The sequence below is a fragment of the Crocodylus porosus genome, unplaced genomic scaffold (assembly GCF_001723895.1).
Source record: "Crocodylus porosus isolate Cpor-Errol unplaced genomic scaffold, CroPor_comp1, whole genome shotgun sequence".
In the NCBI taxonomy this organism is placed as follows: Eukaryota; Metazoa; Chordata; order Crocodylia; family Crocodylidae; genus Crocodylus; species Crocodylus porosus.
This window is the reverse complement of record NW_017728886.1, coordinates 153,052,185-153,069,335: the sequence shown is the minus strand read 5'-3', so window position 1 is coordinate 153,069,335 and position 17,151 is coordinate 153,052,185. Positions and strand designations below refer to the sequence as shown.

Genomic DNA, 17,151 nt, shown 5'->3' with positions numbered 1-17,151 from the left:
CAAAAATGGTTTAATAGGAATACAGTACAGGAAGGGACCTCTTAAGCCACCAAGTCCAGTCTCCTGCATTTGCAAGCTTATGTTTAACACATGGAAGCTCCAAAATTGCCACTTTAAACCCTCATCTACACATACAAGGAATAATACCTGAGACATCAAAAATGTCTTCTAAAATTCCATAGGTAAAGGCAGGGGAGATGATGGCATTATCCATGCTGTGCCATGCAGTGACAGGGAAATAGTTGTTTTTGCTCACATTTCTTTCCCTTTGCTATTCTCTCTCCCAAGGCTTACTTTTATTGCCCAAATTGTGTTGCTGGAACTCAGTAATAGAGTTGAGCAGGAAACTGTCTTCCCATTGCAAGAAAATACAGATTTAAAAAATATGTCCCCATCCTAAGGACAAAAAGTGAGAATTTTCAAAAATGTTCATGAACTGACAAACCAACAGCTTCATCATCTGAACTGACCGCCACTGCAGACGCAGGAATGAAGTAATCCCCTCCCCCCCAGTGTATCTATGGTTAGGAAAGAAAGCTCTGATGTTACTAATAAAGAAGACTTGTGACAATACTTCCTTGCCTAAAGAACGCTTAACACTGCTAGTATTATGGGCTCATGGTAGATAACGAACTAAAGGAGAACTGTGAGGACTGTTTCTCAGTTTGACTAACACAAGCTACATACTGTACAGCATTTTATCAGAGGCAACAGAAGAGCTGAAATTCTAAGAGTCAACTTTTTGCATGACTTGACTTTCATACCGGGGCGATGGGTAGGGGGTGCACGCAGGTGCATGTGCACCCCCTGAGTATGGCGGTGCATCCCCTACAAAAAGGCGCCACAGACACTGTCAGCGGCACCTGCAGGCGATCACCGCTCACCACCCTGCTGCTGACACTGCCAGCGGCATCTGCGGGCAGTCCGCAATTGCTGCTGGCCACCACTGACACTACTGGCGGCATCTGTGGGTAGTTGCTGACCTCTGGTTGGTGCTTGCCCCCTCCCTTGTCCAAGGATCTAAGCTCACCATGGAAGAAGGGGTGCAACATTGTCAAGAGCCTCCTGGAAGAAATTCAAGGGCTGAGTGATTCCTGGCCGAGTCTTCTCACAGAAGCTAAGGTCATCACTGAGGGGCTATGTATCACCAAATTCAAGAGATCACACAAAAGAATCCAAAGAACAAAGCGTTTCCATGATGAGCCAGCCAATACAGAACACACAATCTCTTCCCCTGAAGATAAATTCAGGGCTGAAGTGTTCATCACAACCATAGATATGCTACTTTCAGATCTCCAAAACCTAGCTGGGACTGTGGGGAAACTCTTAAGTTTGTTCTCACCCATACTTGACCCACCAGCTGTTGCAGAGAATGAAGAAATTGCAAAGTTTGGGAGTCCCTGTCCAACACATACCCACGAGATGTGAACAAGGATGAGTTGCAAGAAGAACGTTGCCCATTTTACAAAATCAGGAAAGACTCAAATTTGTGCATCTCTGGAGGAGCCATAGGCACTGCACTTGAGCTTCTCAACCAGATTTATGGCAAAGGTATAAAATCTGTATTCCCTCAGATATGCATTTGCTTGAGAATGCTCATTGCCTTGCCAGTCTCTGTTGCACCTGGGGAACACACTTTTAGTAAGCTTAAGATTATTAAGAACTACCTGTGGTCAGCAATCAGGGAAGATAGGCTAAACCATTTGATCATGCTCTCAGTGGAGAATGCACTTGCAAAGCAAATAATTATGGTGATGTAAATTGATGACTTTGCATCCATACCCATGAAGGTGAGAAAGAAACACTTTACTTAATTTCCTCTTCTCATTTTGTTCTTAAGTTCCTAACTCTGTAGTATAAGTTTAATAAATGTTTCACTTGCAAACTGTTAATGTAATTTTGCTTTAGTAACCTGTCTCCAAGATAAATTCTCTCTGCCTAGCCCTCCTTGCCACGGAAACAGGCAGGGAAGTTCTCTTGTGTTCCCACTTTCTAGAGCAAGGGAAGGAGGAGCCGCATGTGAGAATTCTCACATGTGATGTGTGCGTGCAAAAATTCTTGCACATGGTCCCCTGGCTTTGTACACACACACGGGTCCTTGTAGGGGGCAGTGGTGTGGCCCCCAACATCACACCTGTCCCAGGCCCCATAAACCCTCTGGGCAACACTGCATACAGTGGGAGTAGAAGAAGCTACAAGGATTTGGAAGAGGTTCAAATTTGATGTTTTAGATGCGTTTTCTTTTCCTATTGATTACTTGTAAAAGCTGTCACATAACTTAGATGTTTATCTTTAAATATTCAGGGTGGATTCCCAGCTGGTGATAAGCAGCATGGTGCCACTTTTCCTTTACTATTTAAATCTGACCTTGTAAAAATAAAATATGGCTCATTTACTGCATCTTGCTGTTAGTGAATACAGACCACACTATTTCCTGAGCAAGGTAGCCTTGAAAGAACTCTCATTTGAGGATGGAAATCACTAATCATAACACTCCATACTGGCTTAGCTCCTCTTTTTCTTCTTATCGATGTGTTTATTCAGTGAACAGCTGACTGCTCTGTGTTCTGAGAGACTGAGTTTCTTTAACAAACTCCAGTTTGAAAATAAACACACAAGTTTGTAGCAAGTTGCAGCAAGGGAAGTTTAGGTTACATATTAGGAAGAATTTTCTTACTACGAGGGCAGTAAAACACTGGAACAGGTTACCCAGAGAGGTGGTGGAAGCTCCATCCTTGGGGGGTTTTCAAAACACCACTAGACAAAGCTTTGGCTGGGATGATCTAGTTGAGGCTGGTCCCGCTTTGAGCAGGGGGTGGGACACTAGATGATCTCCTGAGGTCCCTTCCAACCCTAACTTTCTATGATTCGATGAAAGAGATTCTAGTGAGAGAGAAATTTATCCAGGTATACACATCTATACTAGTGCCTTGCAAATAACTCTTGCTACCATAAGGCAGGTCCAGGTTTGTCAGTCAGCCCCTGCACCAGAAGACTGTGACAGAGATATGTTTCTGTCAATTCTGTTTCCTTTCTTTGTGTCACCATAATCTCCAGGTGGCAAAAATGTTGCCAGAATGACTCCCTACTTCTCCCTCACATGGTGCACAGTGCTTGGCCAATAATCCCCAGCTACCAGGATGGCTCCTTGGGACTGCAGTCAACTGATGAAACTAGAGTAGCTGTGAAGCTCCTCTCATTTATGCTGGATGGCCCAGGATCAGAGGGGCATAAAAGTGGTTTAACATAGGATTGTCAGACTCACCTCCTGGCTTGGGCTGGATCCAGACTGCAGGGCTCCTTGAAAGCTGGACCCAGCTCAGGTTATGGTGTGGCTTTGGCAGCGGCAGCAGCTCCAGTTCCAGCCCAGTGGAGATGGCGGTGATGGCAGCTCTAGCTCCTACCTGGTGCACATGTCAGCTCCACTTCCTGCTGCACGCTATGAGCCCCATGCTGGAGCTGGAGCTGCTGCCAGTGACATGTCTTGTGCTATGGCAGTAACTCTGGCTCTGGCATGGAGCACACAATAGTGACCGCTCTAGTTCCAGCTTTGGGTCTGGCTCCAGCATGGGGCATGCAGCAGTGGTGCCTGAGGAGTTAGGGCTGTTGCAGTGGTGACAGGCAAAGTGGCTAGAGGGTGACTGGGGCCTTGTCAGCCCTTGCTTACCTTCCTGCTGCTGATCATCATGTCTACTGGGGCCCAAGGTCCATAATTTACAGTGTCCTGAGCAGGCTAGATACAGCATCTCTGTTAACCAGATCTGGACTGTGGGCTGTATGTTTGATACTCCTGGTTTGAAACAACTCAAGCTCTGGGGTTTAACATACCAATTTGAGCACAGTTTTGAATGAGCAAGTTGTAAAGTGGCAAAAACTTCAATCTGCTTCAGCAAGGGCTGAGGACAACTTCCCACTTCACAGGACAAACCCCTGAAGACCAAACTCTGCTTTTGGGTCCATTTACACCAATACATACTTAGAGCAACTCTACCGATTTTCAGCAAGGTGGCATTAGTTTGGAAAGTGAACTATCTGACATTCCAGATTCGTACTGGCTTAAATCAAATCCTTCGCTTAAAAAAATCCTTCGCTTACTTAGCTGATATCTCACTGCTGAACAAAATGCCAGTGCCAAAAACATCAAGCGCCTATTGAGTACAGATCAAAAGTAATTATTAGTTCAAGTGCAGTGTGGCCCAAGATTGCTTTGGCAATTGGTTCCTATTGAATCTCATGGCAGTGTTGACTTCTGTAGTGCCACTGCTGACGCATGAGAGTGAAAAGTTGCTTTCATACGTGAGAAAATGGCATGTACCGTAAAGCAATTCAATGGTGTTATACCAATGTTTAACTTAATGTTTTATTATAGTGTGACTAGCCTAACACTTAGCAGATTCAGTTTGCCTTCTGCTGTGTGTTCAACGCATTTTCGCAGGCTGGCCTCCCTATCTTTAACATGAGGTCATTTTCATTCTGAGCCATGGAATTCTACAGAGAGTCTCTCATATACAGCAGGGCTCCAACGGACTTAGATGTTGAAACAAACAAGTGTTTTTCATTATTGTCAGGCTTCAAGGAAGCTAGACTCCAACATTTTTACATATGTACTGTTGTTTTCCTGGTCCAAAGACCTGCTGAACTTTACAACAAGCCTTTGCTGCCAGGAGCCAATAACTGGTTTGTCCATCTTGTTTTTAGCTAATAAAAAGTGATGGCTGGGCTTAAATGACCACTTAACTGGAGTGTTAATGAATTGTTTATCTAGGGATGTAATGCTGTGGAACAAAACCAGAGTGAAGGTAACAGGAATAATTTAGTTAGCAGGTTCCAAACAGTGCTTTCTGATTATCTTTGAACACTAAAAGCCATTTGAGGGTTTTTTTTAGCAGCAAGTTTTCAACTATGTAACTGAATCAAGAGACGTGTAAGTAATCAGGACATTATAGAAGAAAAAAGAATGAGCTCTTGGTCTTGAAACAAAAATAGATTGATCTTGCAGCATGAAACTGTGTTCAAACTATGCTTCAAATGCCATATGAACACCCCATTATTATGAAGTGGTAGGGGACTTATTATTAGGCTATATCAAATGGCACTTCACTGAATGGGTGATAAGTAGCACATTCCTTTTGATCTATATATAGCCAAAATCAGACCTTTATAAGCAAAAAAATTCTTTTTAATATGGGATTTTTTATTATAATACATTTTTAGATACATGTGTACTCTCACATTTTAATATCAAGCATTATACCCACAATGTTCCATCATTCTTTCCAGACACCTCAAACCTCATTGTTATTTTCTCATCTTTTGTGGAACTTATCCCAAACAGACTATTGTCATATGGATACATGCAGGTAACTCCCACAAATATAGCAGCTGCTTTAAAAGGACAATAATTCTGTAAAACTTGAAAAGTATTTCAAGATTATGAAAAGCTTTTAGAACAACTGGGGGGGAGGATCAATGTACCTTACGAGTCTCACAGCGCAAGAACAGAGAGTAAGTAGCATAATTTCTATACAGTTTAAAAATAGCCACTTCACTAAAATATGTATTTCTAAAGGACTGATACCTTTGGCAGACACACCAGTCAGCTTTTCTTTGCAGAAATTTAAAGCTGATAAATGGGTGCACAGTTAGCTAGATTTAGAAAAAGCGCTGTCAACTAAATGCAATTTTAGCCTCTTAACTCTTGTGGTCAGATCCTGAAAAGCCCTAGTCAAATGATGCTTCAATCTAGAAGGGCCTAAAATCCCTACACATCTGAGCTTCTGCTGCTAAAGTTTCCCAAGTGGCTAAATAGTGGCTTTTGGGGATACCTAAGTCTTGACAGTGCTGAACAGCTCAGCAGCCACCTCCTGCCGAAATGCTGATGGCCATAAACTAGGCTAGAGACCAATGAGCATGCACTCTCTCTTTCTCCCTCTGTCTCACACACACACTTTAATTATTCATGCATAGTAGAACAGCTTCAATGGAAAAATTTAGGACCTCCCCCCCAGAGGGTTTGAATCCCCTCATAAAAATGAGGAAATTTAACAAAGGTCTCCCACATCCCAAGAAAGGGCTCCAACTATTATTCAGTAACTGGGAGAAGCAAGCACCAACTCCTCCTTTGATGGGTGACAAAACGCTGAGTGAAACACTCCACCCCAGGATAAGGTTCTGGATATCAAATAGAGGAAGTCATAGTTTCATAGTTGTTAGGGTCGGAAGGAACCTCAATAGATCATCGAGTCCGCCCCCCTGCTCCCGGCAGGAAAGAGCGCTGGGGTCATATGACCCCAGTCATCTCCCACTGGCCAACAGTTACCTACTGAAGCCTCTGCAGGGGGTGGGCTTTAAACCTCATTGCTATCCTCCATGCCGTGATTATTGGGTTCAATAAACACAGGAACAGCTGAATGAAAAGAACTAAACATTAAACTTTAATTGTGGAGCAGTAGGAAACTTCTGCAGACTTTTTGTCTCTCTCTAACTCCCCTTAGTGACCATGTCCCAATTCCCAACTTCTGTAGTCTGCTAAGTAAGGGAATGTCTCTAAATCGTAACTTCTATCACTCCAGTCCACACTGCCTACTAGCAAACTTACGCAGCTCCCCACTCAGAACTACTTTTTTTTGTGTCTGCCTCTCTTAGTTCTCTTTTGTAGATCTCTTTCCCTAAGTCTCCCCATGCACCAGTAGGACTGTGGATGGCATAGGGCAGCAAAACACAGTGGTAGCCTTGTGGTAGCCTTGTGGGCCTACCCTTATGTTCCTACCCTACACAAAACCTCTTAGACAACACCATGGCACTCATGTCAGTACCCTGCAACCTTAAATATCATTTTTCTTCCACTGCTGCATCCCAATAACCTTCACCATTATAGATTAGATTAGTTGGAATCTCACTTCCATAAATAAATGCACACATACATACATAAATATTGGTACAAATAGTTTCAAGGGAGTAACCACAAAAATACCACTAGTAACAAAGCGATTCCTCTCTTATACCTGAGTTAATCAGAGCCCATACTCCAGCTTTGCTCGTTTTGGTTATGGATTTAAATAGAGTTTTGCCTTAGTCCTGGTTTATGATAAGCTCATGGTGATAAGCTCATAAAATCAAGCAAATATCTCTTCAGTTGTACAAAGAGGATTTAAGCAGGCAGCAGAAAAATACCCAAAGTCTAGCTGGCTTCAAATCATTTACTCCCTCCTATGGTGCTAGGAATGAAAGAAAATAGAGGGAAGGGTACTAGAGAAGGAATGAGTAAAGCTGTAATATGAAACACTTTAGTGACCCTAGGCCACAGATCTTTAAGGGAGTACGACAGCATATAGATGGATCTAAGTTAGTGCAGACAGAGTTTAAGTCGTATGCCTATCCATCTCACTTCTGAATATGTGACACCACACCAAGGGGAGGCCTTTGAAGATTAAGGAAGTCCATGCGATTGAGTATACCACTCTTAGGACTGCTCTCTTTAAAAAAAGGGAAAAGTTGTAGTTTTTGTTTCAGGGTAACTAATGCTTACGAGTTTCATACATGCTGAACACCAGCCACTTAAATTTTACCATAAGGTAAAATTGGTAAGGTCAGAACAGTACGCTATGCTGCCGCCTCTACTTTAAGATGACGTGCTCTAGTAAAGTGCTTGCCTTCACTATGTTTCAACCTAAGGAAAACTCATTTATGTTCATTTTTCCAAGTAAAAACAGACACTTTTTTTTTTCAAGGAATGAAAACAAAGCCAGGCAATGCTTCCTACTCAAAATGCAAGGGCAGACTTTTCTATTGGTTTTGATGCAGTATATGACAATAGTAATATTGTTATATTGGCTGTGATTTCTGGTTGCATTTGCATCAGAACTGGGTGTTAATGCTCATCACATCCTTAAGCAAGTGAGCTAGCTACAAGCTGCAACATATGCCCAATCCTCTACCTTCAACCAACCAACCGTATACACTATTTAAATAATTTTCTTGACAAGACCGTATGAGCTCCCATGACTGCACTGTGGTTCCAAATAATGTTTACTGCTCATTTACTACCCAGAACCAAACTGGCATCTTGCTATATTGAACTTGCAAGACACCGATTTCAGAAGGTGACTGGTTGATGTTTGGAACTGCAACTCAGTGTGTGAAAGGAGTGGCTTTTCAAGGCAGCATCAGGAGGCAGCAGCTACAGGGGGTATTTCACCTCTCATGCTCTAGTTTGTCACCATGACTAATTCTTCTGTTCCTAAATTAGGACATGGGGATTCCTGCTGATTAGGGCACATCCATTTGGACAACCTGGACTTAATTTGCCTCAAGCTTTTAACTCCCCAGATTATTTTGTTTTTATATTAACCATCATCTGTTTTGTCTGCTCTTCATTAGGTTCTTTATTACCTCCTGTTTCTTATGACCTACCTCCCCCTACTCTGCTAGGCATTTAGGGACTCAGTGGGTGGCAAACCCAATGCTTTGTGGATGGGTAAGGATGAATTTATATGTCTGTAAATGCAGCTACACATAGGAGCCAAATAACAAGCAGACCACCAAGATCCAATTTATTTAAGGAGGGAATAGCCAGCCTTCTAGTTGAAACTATTTAACTTTTCAATTCAAAATTGACTTAGAGAAAAAAAAGGGAGAGGAGCCTCACTTGAGACTCAGCATGTAAGTTGATAGAGACAATGTTCATTTATTGGCTCACTATTTCTTTGGCAATTTTAGAGTAGAGACAGACCTGAACTAAACCTCAAATCTTTAGCTGTGGGAGTATATAGGCCTTAACTTTGTGGCTCACACAGCTTTGGTGATTACACACATTCCTGTTATGTGACAGGTCAAATGGACTGCTGTGCTTTCCCACATTTCAACTGAATGTACCTTTCCTGGACACTAGACTTGTGTTTCTTAGTGGTGAGGCCCACAATTCTCTCATGGAGCTGATTCCATTGAAAACTGTGAAGCAGACCTATTTAGAAAATAGCTGCTATGCTTGCTGTGTTAATTATCTGTTCATACCTGCTTCGTGAAAGGTGCGTAGTGTGCTACAGAACCTCCAACATCGGAACTAAATGTCTTGTACTAATTGTGCACATACTGCTTGCTGTCTTTTGTGTGTGAATCAGACTAGTCATCATAGGAAATCAGCACAGAATTAGATACCAGGTACTTTCTCTTCCCTGAATAGCTGCAAATTCACCTTGTGAAACTACATTTTGTGATGCTGAGCTGATTACAGCTTCTGCCTTCAGGCACACCTTATGGAGCAAGGGTTTCATATCAGGTCATTCTCTTTCACCTCTCTGGAAAACTGACACATCATACTTCCTTCCTAATGCAATTCTCTCCCTCTAGGTAGAGTACAGTTTGCATTATGAGAGATGCACATGAAGAAGCAGCTTAGGCTAGTAAACAAAACCCTCGATCAAAAAAACAGAAAAAAAGAAAGACATATTAAAAGAAAGTTAAAAGAAACAAAATCGAATACTCCCAAGTTAGGGAACGTGTAGCAGGCCCCAGTGGTTCTGGCCTTGTCTGTTGCCCCCTGGTAGTCAGCCCTGGCCTGCTTGTCCTTCTGACTGCCTGGTGACTAAAGGTTCCCACCTGCCACAATTTGATATTACTAACTGAAGTAGGAGTAAGCTTCCAATTCGTTCTGGTGGTAGCCTTTGGTGCTGTGCTCTCACTGTTAATACTGTTAGTAGGACTACCCCAGCTCAGGCTCCTGCAGTGCAGCAGTATTAGTGGACCCTACTATATCCACTACCAGCTTATCAGCACCATCAACTCTTATCAGAACAATCAGCTTCTCAAGCTCATCAGTCTAGGTCAAGTCTCGCTCTCTCTCTCTCTCTCAGGCTCACCAATCATTCCAACAGGGATGGTACCTCCACAAATCAATACTCAAAGTTTGAGCACCCTCAGAGGCCTTCCAACTTGTCTTCTAGCCATGGCAAGGTTCCTGCAGCCAGGAGTTCCCTCCTTACCAACATAACCAAAACCACAAATGCAATCAGTTCCAGCTGGGGTGCCTTTCCCCCAGTCCTCTCCAGTCTCCTACTTAGTTCTCCTGGCTCCTCCCAGCTTTGGCCCCCCTGGGCCTACTCACAGTTATTAGTCTCCCATACAGCTCCTATTGCTCTATGCAAGAAGCTCCTGCCCCTAGTACTGGGAGGGTCTCACTGCCCTTCTCTGCTCAGGAGCTGGGCTTACAGGGCATTTTTACATGTGCTCTGGGACGTGGTACTGGGCACTTCAATTAGCAAGGTGTGCTAATTAAAAGTGCTCAAATTTAATCCCTCTCTTGCTAGGATCCTATGACCCCAGCTGACTTCCTGCCCTTCGGGTGGGGGCCTGGACTTGATGATCTTCCGAGGTCTCTTCCAGCCCTAATGTCTATGAAATCTATGAAATCATGGGTATCAGCGTCCCTGTGCTGAAAAAATGGTGGTGGGGCGCTTTGAACTAAAGCTTATCAAACATGCTTTATGTGCCGCACCGCCATTTTTTCAGCACAAGAACACTGATACGTGTGACGTGGAAGGCTGCTGGTGGGCATCAATTTCCATGCTCCGTGCTGGATTTCTATAGAAAGAAATGCTGGTTGCATGATCAGAGACACTGATAACTATTCAAGGAATTGGGATTAAAATATTACAAGAAGGAAAATATTGTAATATGAAATTAAACATTTGCAATGATTTGGGGTACATAAAATGCTCAAAATATTTTTTCATTTGGTTTTGACAAGAGAACTGTTTTTTTTCACATCAGGTTAATCTGAAACAATGTTTTTCTAATTTTCCAGAATAAATTAGCAAATAAATAAAAACCAGTTATTCACATAGTTCTACTGTTGAGAACTCTATGAAGATCAGGCCACAGGTCTTTAAAATATGGCACTGAAAATTAATAAACACCAAATGATAATTTTATCCTTCATCCCTCTCTGCCTTACTGCCCCATAAAATCTTATACTTTTATATTCAGTGCAGGGGATTGGATGGTATGTGTTAAATACCACACTGAATGAAGAGGATAAAAATATTCAGTAACTACCGAGTCACTGAAGGAGCTGAAAGAAAACAGCATGTGATTATGGAATTACACACTGTATCATAATACATGTGCAAAAGGGGTCAGCTAAAGGTTGCCAGGGCAACCTTAATTCTGACATTTCCTAGTTTAAAAACAATCATGTTAAAAGCACATTGCAAAAGGAAGTAATAATTTTCTTTTAATGTGATGGGGGTTATTTTAAATAGATTTTTTTTGTATGAATCAAAATGAAAAACAGAAGCAACATGGGTCATCAGCCAGGTTCAGACTTCTTCATCCACAGAACAGGCCTCCACCATCTGAGCTAATGAAATAACTAGTAGCAATGTTAGGCTATTAACCTCTACACAGACCAGACACTGGAAGGAGATGACACACAGTTTGCCTATGGGGTTTTGTAGCTCTTTGCTGAGAAACAAGAAATATACAGTCTTGGGTTCAATTCCAGGCTCTGGAAGAGAATGTTCTCTAGGCCACACCAGAAGATAGGTTGCAGATACACGTGGATCTGGACAGGCTCGAGGGTTGGGCAGACTGAAACCAGATGAAGTTTCACACTTCCAAGTGTAAGGTGCTCCATCTGGGGCCAAATAACCCTCAACATACATACAGACTCAGAGGTGACAGCATGACTTGCACCACAGCTGAAAGGGACCTACAGGTAATGATTGACCATCGCATGAACATGAGCCATCAGCGCAATGCGGTGGCCAGCGGGGCAAACAACACACTGGCATGCATCAACTGATGCATCTCATGTAAAACTAAAGAAGTGATACTCCCACTGTACTCAGCACTGGTGAGACCACAGTTGGAGTAGTGTGTCCAGTTCTGGGTGCTGCACTTCAATAAGGATGTGGAAAAACTTGAGAGGGTCCAGAAAAGATCCACCCATATGATCAGGGACTTGCAAGGCAAGCCATACAAGGAAAGGCTGAGGGACCTGGGCCTCTTTAGCCTAAAGAAGAGAAGATTGAGAGGGGACTTGATAGTGGCTTACCGCTATATCAGAGGAGTGTATCAGGAGCTCAGTGAACAACTGTTCACTAGGGCACCCCTGGGGAAGACCAGGACCAATGGATATAAACTCCTGGAAGACCGCTTCAGGCTTAATACCAGGAAAAACTCCTTCACAGCCAGGGTGTCCACACTGTGGAATAAACCCCCTCTAGAGATGGTGCAGTCATCTACCCTGGAGGTTTTCAAGAGGAAATTGGACAGTCACTTCACTGGGGTCACTTGATCCCAGTTGTCTTCCTGCTTAGAGTGGCGGTGCTGGACCCGATGAGCTGCGAGGTCCCTTCCGGCCCCTAATGATCTAGGAATCTATGAAAATCTCGTGTATCTCTACACCCTGTTTCCAGCCTGTCTGTATATCTGTCTCCCTCCAGCTACGCCAATCCTCCAAACCCTGCAGCTTCTATCTTTGCTTCTCTTCTGTATCCAACTCAGGAGAATGATGTAGCTTTGATGATGTTTTGGGTGAGCTCCTGCAAAAGATGAGGGGCCGAATGAGAGAAAAGTGCTTGTTTGAAAATCTAATCTGTGAGCAACAGAGGCAGGCACATTAGTCCAGAAGCAGGGATCAGTCTTGCAATGGCAATTAAGAGATGACAAACTGCCTTCTAACACAGCAGCTATAAGAAAAGTTTCACATAGGCAAAATAACTCATTTCTTCCTCATTTCGGTGTCAAAGACTTGCACAGAAATTCTCCTGAAAAAACTTCCCCCAAAAGCAGTAGGAGCCTGAGGGAGAGGTGGGGGATAAGAAATTCCAGCCCAAATGGTTACAAAGTTGGCAAAGTTACAAGCTGCCTTAAACAGGGTCCTACACTGGGAAAGGTGGGATGACCTTAGCACTAGAGTGCTACCAGCCCAACCTGCTATAATTTCTACATAACCCTGTCTTCGCAGGGTAACAGCTCCTTTTGTGCTATGTGGTTCAGCAATGCCAGATTCTTTGCACTTTTAGAATAGAAAAACTGTAAATTACCTGAACATCTCCTCAGTCAAGGCTCACCTTAGCAAGCCTGACATCTCATTTCTATTTCATTCTCCAGCCCTTCCCACTGCTGTTCCTCTTTTCCATTTCCAGTAGCAAATGGAATTTGTCTTCTAACCAGTTTCCTCTCCGGTCAGCCACACCTTGCTGTTTGTCTGGCCAGCACACCCATACATGTGCTATCTCAGAAGATAATTTCATAGTACAATAATGCACAGCTTTCTGGAGAACTTTCCTAAAGAGGCACAGTGGTGTAGGTTCTCCTCTGCCACTGTTCTTAAACAAGTCATTTCACCTTTGTTTTCTCTCCCATTGTTATCTAGTTTGCAGCCACTGTCCATGTAGACTACAACCAAGGCTGTTCTTGCAACTAAAGGCTCAATGCTGCCTGCAAATGTTCATTCACCACAAAGAAAGGCATTTTAGAGGTGGGCAAATGGAATCTGCAGTAGCAACTTTCAAAGTAAACTGGAAAACCCCCTAAAAGAATTAAGTAAATAAAAGATGAATTCAGCATCAATCAACCAATAGTCTGTTTGTATGCAGAAAAAGCATAGAGTGTCCGTTCATTATGCTAGAGAAAAAATGCCTTGTGGGAGATCTGGGAAAGAGTGTGGGAGCATTACAGTAGCACCTTGTTTGCTTTCTGCAGGATTATGAAAGGGGGCAAAGTATAGTCGTTTAGGATATAATGGAGCAGTTAGCAATTCCAGCACAACGCTGTACTTCTTTGGGGGAGACTGGCAACGGTTTATGTTTTTCCTTCTTCTTCAAAACACAGCTGAGACATTGGGTTTTTTAAAGTGTTTAACTGGATAACACTCTCCATCGTTTTTTAGATTATAATTTCTTGTGCACTTCTCTCTGGTTATGCAACGAAAAGAGACTACACACTTTCATTTTATTTTGTAGTTCTTCAATCTAGTCCATTTGAATTTGAGCTTTCAAGCCCTAACACAAAGCCAAAATGTTTGGCCTGCAGGCTGTTTCTGGAATATTTCTTAAGGAAAACTCCACTGGACAAGCTTAAATATCAGAATAAAACTGAGTGCAGGTAAATTAGCTTCCTACCCAACAACCTCAGATCTTGAAATGCATAAAGAAGGTTGTGTTAGTGGTTGAAAAGAAAACATACAACACTGGCAAAGCTATTAAACACCTTAAAAAGAAGCAGGGACATTCTCTGAGATTATTCTCATGCATCAGTCAGGGTCTTGCAGGGAATCCCTGTACAGCTGGGAATGCTTGAATTGGCAGGCAGGTAATGTAATGAGAAAAGATTTTTCCTTCTTTGATCAGCTGCATAACTGTATTTTACTGCTCTTTCGTTTCAGAGGGAGAACGTGCTCGTGTCTATGAAGAAATATTTGCATCCAGGAAATTCTGGAAATGAAAAGACCTACAATAAAAAAGAGCAAAAATTAGCAAGTGTACAAAATGGTGCACTTCCTGTAGAGATCATTATCTTCAAGATAAAAAGCCTTTGTTCTTGGATTAACGTATCGTAGGTGGAACGTCAAAAACATTGCATAATGGTAAGTTTCGCTTCCATTAAAATTTGAAGTCATTTTAATTCAAGTATAATTGCTTTGCTTTTCTTTAAGCTCAGCAAGGAAGTTCTCTGTTCTGGAACAATGGGAACAGAACACCCACATAGTTTAGAATTCTTACTTATTAGTGTTGACTATAAGCTTATAAGGCTCTTGAGAACCAGTGTGGTGGATAATAGAGCTGAAAAAGCATCACTTCAGATACATCCTTGGTGAATACATTGGCCAGGAAGAATTCTTTGTGCATGCAAAATATTAAACTTGCCCATATAGAAAATTTCTCCACAGATTGGTAAAAATCCCCTTTAGCAAAACCAATTCAAGCATGATAAATGGCATTTTTCAACTCTTTTGTCTGTTAGCCATCTGAACCATCATAACTCTTGAAGGGTGCAAATAACCAATTGCAACTTTTCAGGGAACATTCCAAGTATCAGTAAAGGAACCTTACTGATTTTTATAATTAGAGAACCAGAATACTGTAAAAGCCTGATTACTACAAAGTGCCTATTTGATGCACCCTGAGCAGAAGTATTGTGAGACGAGAAGTAATTCGACCAGTCACCATTCACTTCCTCCAACTTATTTGTATATCTCAATTCCTTTGCAAGTAAAACTGCTGATGCTTTGCTGGAGTTGGGAATAGGGGCAGCATGGTTGTTCAGCACTGGGATAATGAGGGGTCATTTGATCAGGAGCTGTATCATATGAGTAGGAGTGAGGCTAGAGATTTATTCTGTGGTTCCCTCTGCAATGTGCCTGGCTCAGACAAAATCATTTATGTTTTCCCATTAAAAACTGTTTAATTCATCTATGGCTGAAGAGAGATAACCAAAGCAAGCAGCTGTGTGAAGTAGGAACAATATACAAGGGGCAGGGAGGAAGAACAGAGAAGGTTCCTTGATTCCTTGTGTGTGCATAAGACTGGGGTTGCAAGACTGGACTGGTGTGAAAACAGATGGAGTTAGCCATGTTAGTCTGAAGTCAGGAGGAAGGCAGGGTAGATTTGTACAATTTCGACTAACTACATCAGAGATGCATAAGCTTTTGTAAGCAGTTTACTTCATCAAATGCTATGAAGGGACTACAGGAAGGAGAGACTCTAAACAGAAAGCAGTGATTAGAATATAAAGGATAGGAAAGGGGGAGGAAAAAAGGAGGAGACAGTGCTGACAGAGGCAAGGGGTGGGTAGGAGAGAGAAAAACAAAAGCATTTAACCCACTGAGGGACATAGGGGTTGTAAAAGCTAATCCAGGAAATGGGAAAATGGTGTGAAGATCAAAGATAGAAAGAGGAGCCAGAGGCGATCAAGGCAGCAAGCAAAGACTATAATGAATCTTCTTTGCTTGTTCTGGAGTACAACTGGGCAAGGGAGCAAACTCCCTCAAGCCTGTAAAGTGCACAGAGATCTTCAGATTGGTGGTGTTCTTGGAGGACAGGGCTTTTGGGACTGGATTGTACTCCTGCCCCTCCCATCGCCTGTTAGCATGGCCTATAAAGGAATGGACACATATTCGCTGAAATGCATATATTATTCTGCTTAGTTATCACTAATTTACTACCTGGCCCTAGGGTTCTTGAGGAGAGAGTGTGTCTGTACAGCCCCATAGCCCTTTACATCACTCTCAAGATAATAATATATAATAAACATTAAATCAGCAATGATACCAAACTGGGGTTGCACAAGAGGTTTATCATTTCCCACTCTTTATACTCAAAGAACACATGAGAATATGTCTGGAGGTCATGGAAATACCTAAAAAGATGGAAGGCCTGGCAGAGAGATAAAGGAGGCCATCTATAATGTAAATTAAGCAAATCATTACTGCCTCCCCAGTTAGATAACACCACCCCTTTCCGGTTCTGAGGCCTCCTTATCTTACATCTGCTGTTCTACAAATCTGTTGCTGTACAAGTGTTTGCAAATGGAATAACTTGATGAAGTCACTGCCCTGCATGCTTGACACAAGTCAAACACCCACTGACTTCAGTGGAAATTTACTGTCAGTAAGGATCAGACCTAAATGCTGTAATTATATATTATTGTTACCTAACAGTTTCCCAAGCCATCTTATTTACCATCAGAATAGCTTGCCAAAATAATTCAGCAGGGTCACCTTTCCGATAACAATTCTGTGAGATTGAATTTGACTGCATCATGTTTAGATAACTGCTTAGAAGGGAAAATGTCCTTCTCCGGCCACATACTTTATATTTGATGTGCCCTTCAAAAGTATTAGCCCAATGCTGTTCTCAGTGGTGTGGATTCATTAGACTAGATACCACACTTGACAGCACAAAAGTGGGTAGCTAGGAATCCCCAGCACCAGGGAATCTACAGGCGAGTTGGTATCGGGGATGGGAAAGAGCATGACTGAGCACACAATGATGTTTCTTGATGTAACAGGTGACATCAACATGTGCTGTGGTCTAAAGCAGTACCTGGAAGCCACTCTAGAAATTATGGAACTGGGAAAGAATGAGGGACTACATGTTCCCCTCAGATCTGGACTGAGCATAGCTCAGCTGATCCCAAATAGCTGGC

At 42.5% G+C, this 17,151-nt stretch overlaps 1 protein-coding gene across 1 annotated transcript in view; it reads left to right on the top strand.

Moving 5' to 3' along the window:
• NEDD9 (neural precursor cell expressed, developmentally down-regulated 9) overlaps positions 1–17,151 on the top strand; it is a 146,833-nt gene that overhangs the window by 22,846 nt on the left and 106,836 nt on the right. Inside the window, exon 2 of the mRNA XM_019543287.1 lies at positions 14,390–14,590. Within this exon, the coding sequence (XP_019398832.1) occupies positions 14,588–14,590 (3 nt within the window). The 5' untranslated portion in view covers positions 14,390–14,587. The remainder of the gene's footprint in view (positions 1–14,389; positions 14,591–17,151) is intronic.